The sequence below is a fragment of the Phoenix dactylifera genome, chromosome 6, assembly GCF_009389715.1.
Source record: "Phoenix dactylifera cultivar Barhee BC4 chromosome 6, palm_55x_up_171113_PBpolish2nd_filt_p, whole genome shotgun sequence".
NCBI classification, from domain to species: Eukaryota; Viridiplantae; Streptophyta; class Magnoliopsida; order Arecales; family Arecaceae; genus Phoenix; species Phoenix dactylifera.
Window position 1 is genome coordinate 14063070 of NC_052397.1, and position 5117 is coordinate 14068186.

The 5117-nt window shown below is 41.9% G+C and overlaps 1 protein-coding gene across 1 annotated transcript; it reads right to left on the minus strand.

Annotated features, from left to right (window-relative positions):
• Positions 1-2570: 2570 nt before the first annotated feature.
• LOC103705246 (cytochrome P450 81Q32-like) lies at positions 2571-4577 on the minus strand. The gene is made up of 2 exons (XM_026803931.2): positions 3653-4577; positions 2571-3518 (listed from the first exon to the last, which is right to left on the minus strand). The coding sequence occupies exons 1-2, from the start codon at positions 4574-4576 to the stop codon at positions 2901-2903; spliced, it is 1542 nt and encodes a 513-aa protein (XP_026659732.2). The 5' UTR covers position 4577; the 3' UTR covers positions 2571-2900.
• Between the last annotated feature and the right edge of the window lie 540 nt (positions 4578-5117).

The following is a 5117-nucleotide window of genomic DNA, read 5'->3' on the forward strand; positions in this document are numbered from 1 at the left end:
GCAGTTCCGTGTTGGACGGGCCGTGCCAGGCACGGCCCGTTTAGTCTTTGGGCCCGGGGGGCCTGGGCCGGGCCGGCCCGGCACGGCCCGTTGCCCAACTCTACATACCGCTCTGATTCGATATCGGTATATGGTACAGAAGGCGTTCTGATCTTTGATATGCTGAAAAGATTCTGTACCATACCGAACAATACTAGTGTGGCACCAGTACGAGGTTCGGTATCGAGACAGTGAATCTTGGGTCGACGGCCTTTGTTTTCATCTTTTCAAGATCAAGAGAGTGGACTTTGAGTGGGGGTTGGCACCCAGTTGTTCTATTGGTCATCAGCATGATATCAAGGGTCACGGTATAGCCTGCATGACCATTTCATGCTCGTTATCTTCTCTTATCGAACTTTTAAATGAACAGATCCAGTCTCCCAGTCACAACCATCTTGGCTGCAAGATGATTACCATGAAATGCAGAGGACCTTTATTTTTTCTGGGTAATCTAATGGAAGGGATGCCTCTTTTAGTTAGGGTTAATGTTAAATTACGTTACGGTTGGAATCAGTCCCCAAGGATAGGGTTGGGTATAAGGTGAAAAAGGAGAGGATTAATCCCTTCTAGACTTCTAGTTCTAGTCCCCCAAAAAAAGGTCTTCAAAGATGAGAACAAGAAGGCGAGTCTCTTGATCTTTCTTCTCGTCCAACTTTGATTCTCCAGCACATGAAGCCATCATAGATATAAGGAACCAAGAGCAAGAAATTCAGCCGTTAGGAGTGGTACGAGTTGATATTAGAGGCATTAAATAATAACACAAGGATCACATACATAGAACATAATTTGCAGAGGTATCAAGAAATCTATGACTGTCTTGGGTTTGGAATAAAAGAAAAGCCAGCAACCAAGTACTTGCTGCAAATACCTTGGTTAGCTTGCTCCCAAAATATGATTCTACTGTAGTCACCGTAAAGGAATTTTAAGATATCTCTTTCTTTCAGTGTACATGAATTCATGTGTTCTCTTAATTGCCTTCTATGCTTATTATAATTTCTTCCCAATCATGCGTGAAACTTATATCAATCACTAATTTCTGTTAATTTTCTCTCTCTTCTTTTTGCATATCAAATGCAAAAGAGATGCTTTTACTAGTGATATCTAAGACTCGTTAGTTTCGATGAGCTTTTAAGGCCCGTTTGGATTTGAGAACCACCCAGATTAAACTTCCTATTGATAAGGAGGTGAAGAACAAAACTTGGAGTCCTTAATCAAACACTCGATCCCTAGATTCTTTACCATTTTATGGGGATAATTCATCAGAGAGGGGACTTATCTTGTCCCCGAAAAATCGGCATTTGGGAAACAAAAACACCTCCATGTCTCCAACTTCATCTCCTTCTTGCTAATTGTCTTCAACTACAAAATCCCATTAGTGACATATTGTCCGAGGATTGAATGTTCCGGCATCCAGACAGCTCTTGGTGTTTCCTCGGACTAGTCTGAAACCTTGCATGTTGTGTGCAATTAAATGTGCAATGACTTGTATATTGACAAGTAATTTATATTTGTTAGGGCTTTTTGTATGGCTACCCTTCTAAATATCGGATTTTGCACGGATATCCTTCCAAAATTGATATTTGCATGTATACCCTCGTAAAACTCTATTATTGTACAAATGTCTCTAATATAACGGTTGTTTTAACGGTGTTAAGAAAAATTATATTTATATTAATTAAAAATAAAATAAAATTTTGAAATTATGCTATTGTCTCTGTCTTTTTTCCTACCATCGGGATCTCGATCACGATCCCTTATAAATGTTTCCGTTTGTACGTTTACCATTTAAAAGTATTTTAGTTATTTTAATTTGAAACCGTTAATTTTTTAATGGTGTTAGATGACATGGGTACACATGCAAAAATAAGAATAAAAAAGAATAGAATATCAAAACAAGTATTTTAAGAGAATATACATGCAAATATCAATTTTAAAAGAATATTCATGTAAAATTTGATATTTAGGAGGATATTCATATAAAAAATCCTATTTGTTATTTGAAACTTTGCAGCATATATATATATATATATATATATATATATATATATATATATATATATATATATATATATATATATATATATATATATATATATATATATATATTGTTGTCTAATTCCAACCAAGTGCCCTGTCATCATGTCAGGAAGTGCCTTATTTCAACCCACATGGAAGGGGAAAAGAAAAATCTCAAGGCACAGTGTATGTAGCTTTTTTCTTTTTTCATGGAGGCTTTTTTGCAGCAAACAAACAATTCGCAGCAGAATCCATATAGAAAATTAAATTATGGTGACTAATAAATTTTTTTTAAAAGTTTAAAATTGAACTGTAACTAGCCCAAAATTTAAGGAATATCTCTATAATATTTGTCAAAAAAAAATAATTTAAAAGAAATTGTTTTTTCATTAAGTGTAATCAAGACAACAAGCTCATGAATTATTTGATGGCTGGGAAAGGGATATGTCTCGAATCCATGACATGGGCATCACAAGGCCACAGAGATGCCACTAACACAGGTTGAAACCACAAGCTAAAAGAAAAGTCTCCAGCTAACCACAAGCTGACGACTCGGCCAGGAAATTAGATAAAATTAGACAGACATCGAGACTCTGACCTCCTCCTTTTTCGTACAAGATTTCTATAATCTAATTCTTAAATTTCTTGTTGACAATCTAGATATAATTTTTTTTTAAACAGTAGTTTATATAGTTTTACAATACAACCTGCCAAATTACGGAAAAGTAAAAAATATAAACAAAAATATATATTTACTGTGGATGTTCGAATTTTTTTTTAAAATATTAAGCAAGACGATCCAATTTGCTATTCTGTTTGTCTTCGTCATCTGAAACATGCATGGCTCAAAGCCGTCCAAGAACCTCTGCCGTGCTCTGACGCGGCCGACACATCGCCACGAGGGGAATAGCCTTTGGAAGCGTCACCGCGCTCCCTTCGCTCATGTCCACCTCCTCTCCTCCCACCCTTTCCCACTCAAAACATTGGATCATGGCTCCCAGCGCCAACCCCGTCACCCTCATCGCAAGCCCTTCCCCTGGACACTTCCTCCTCCCCATCCCAAAGGGAAGCGCCATCCCACGCTCCGCTCTACCTCCCAAGAATCTCTCCGGCATGAACTTGGTCGGCTCCGCCCATACGTTTGGATCCCTGTGGATGGCCCATGCGTTGACCAATAGTATCGCGCCACGGGGAATGTCGTAGCCTCCGAGGACGGAGTCTTCCTGCGATTCGTGAGGTAGTAGGAGTGGGGCGACAGGGCACAATCTAAGCGTTTCGTTGATGATCCCGTTGAGATAAGGAAGCTTGGGGAGGTCATGTTCTTCCAGCAAGCGCTTTTCCGCTACCCACGCATCAATCTCCAGCCTGGCCTTCTGCAGTGCCTCCGGATTGTTTAGCAGCAGCGACATCGCCCACTCCAATGTCTCTGTCGATGTGTCGGTCCCTGCAACGAATAAGGTCTTCTTCACAGGAACACAAGGGGTCAGTGTCCGTTTTTCAGTTTCCGGGATTTGCAGCAAAAGCTACAGAGCGATGCTTATGTGCATGCGTGCGTGTGTATGCACGCGTGTGTGAGACGGGAGCCGGATTGGCTTACCGTGATGAAGGACTTGATGAACTGGTCGGTGTAATACTCGGGATCTTTGTCTTGCAAAGAGTGCAGAACGCCGATGATGGTCTTCTTATTGCTGCTCTCTTCGCCTTCACCGCCGCCCTTCCTTCGGTGCTCATCAATCAGTCCTTGCAAGATCTCATCTCTCTTCTTGTCGAGTCTATCGATCCTCCGGTTCAGCCCCTGGAAGTCTAACACCCTCAGTATTGGAAGGAAGTCGGCGAGATTCGACGCACCAACCACCGCCAAGAGCTGCTCCACCATCTCCATGAACTGTGCCGACTCCTCGGAGCTTGCCATGTTCTCTCTATAATACTTCTTCCCGGCGATGGTCCTCATCATCACGTTCAGCGTCAACCCGAACAGCCTCGGCTTGAGCTCCACCTTCGCAAACTCGGCATGCCTGCCACCGGATTCGCGGAACAGCCGGCTCATCAAAGCCCGGACCTCCTCGGCTCGGATGTCGGAAAGGGATTGGAGGCGGGCGGAGGAGAGGAGCTCGACGGTGGCGATGCGGCGGAGGTTGCGCCAGTGGGGACCGTAGGGGGCGGAGGCGAGTGTGGTGAAGTTATAGGTGAGGCGGCGGTTCGAGGGGAGCTGGGGGCGGTTGGCGAAGGCGATGTCATTCTTTGTGAAGCACTCCTCGGCGAGGGGGGCGGAGGAGACGACGACAACCGGGCGGGAGCCGAAGCGGAGGAGGAGGGCGGGGCCGTACCGGGCGGAGAGGCCGGCGAGGGTGCGGTGGAGGGGCTTCTTGAAGAGGTGGAGATGGCCGATGATTGGAAGAGAGGAGGGCTTGGGGGTGATAGGTTCTTCTTTGAAGAAGGGGAGGGGAAGAGGAAGACTTTGACAAGGAGAAGGAGGAGGAACGAAACGGAGAGGGCGAGGGTAGGAACATATGGACTCCATGGGTATGGTTTTGGATGGAGAGGGAGAACGGCAGAGGGGATCCATTTATTATTATCAGAATGATTTCTTATATTATATGGTCGTGGGTGGTTGTGGATGTAGTCAGATTTTTCTTTTGGAAATTACTTTATAATTCTATGGAGAAACTTTTCCTCCCATTCTCCTCAAAAGGAACGGCGCAGGCTTGGCTGTACTCATGCTAAGTATATAAGTTACTATTATATCAAAAAAAAAAAAAACAGACACTAAAAAACAAAACAAAAAAATAATTTATTTTGTTATTTTTTTATCTATTTTTCAAAAAAATAAAAAAATGGTAGATTCTTTCTAATAATAGAGTGGTTAGTCCATAATTAAAAAAGTAAAAAAAAATCATACAAGGCTTTTTTTTTTCTTATTTCTATTGTATACTTTTTACTGATATATACTATATAGGCAAGTAATATATATCAAGCAAATTAGTCATCTAGTAAGCTAATATATGCATTTAAATTGATACAAAGTTTTTAGAACATGATATTTACTAGTACACAATATATAA

What these genes read in the sequence shown, in the direction of transcription:
- LOC103705246 (XM_026803931.2), bottom strand. Translation starts at nt 4,576, where the DNA reads ATGGAGTCCATATGTTCCTACCCTCGCCCTCTCCGTTTCGTTCCTCCT. An exon ending in TCATCAAGTCCTTCATCACG is followed by an intron (nt 3,519 to 3,652) that starts GTAAGCCAATCC and finishes GTTCCTGTGAAG; the next exon opens with AAGACCTTATTCGTTGCAGG.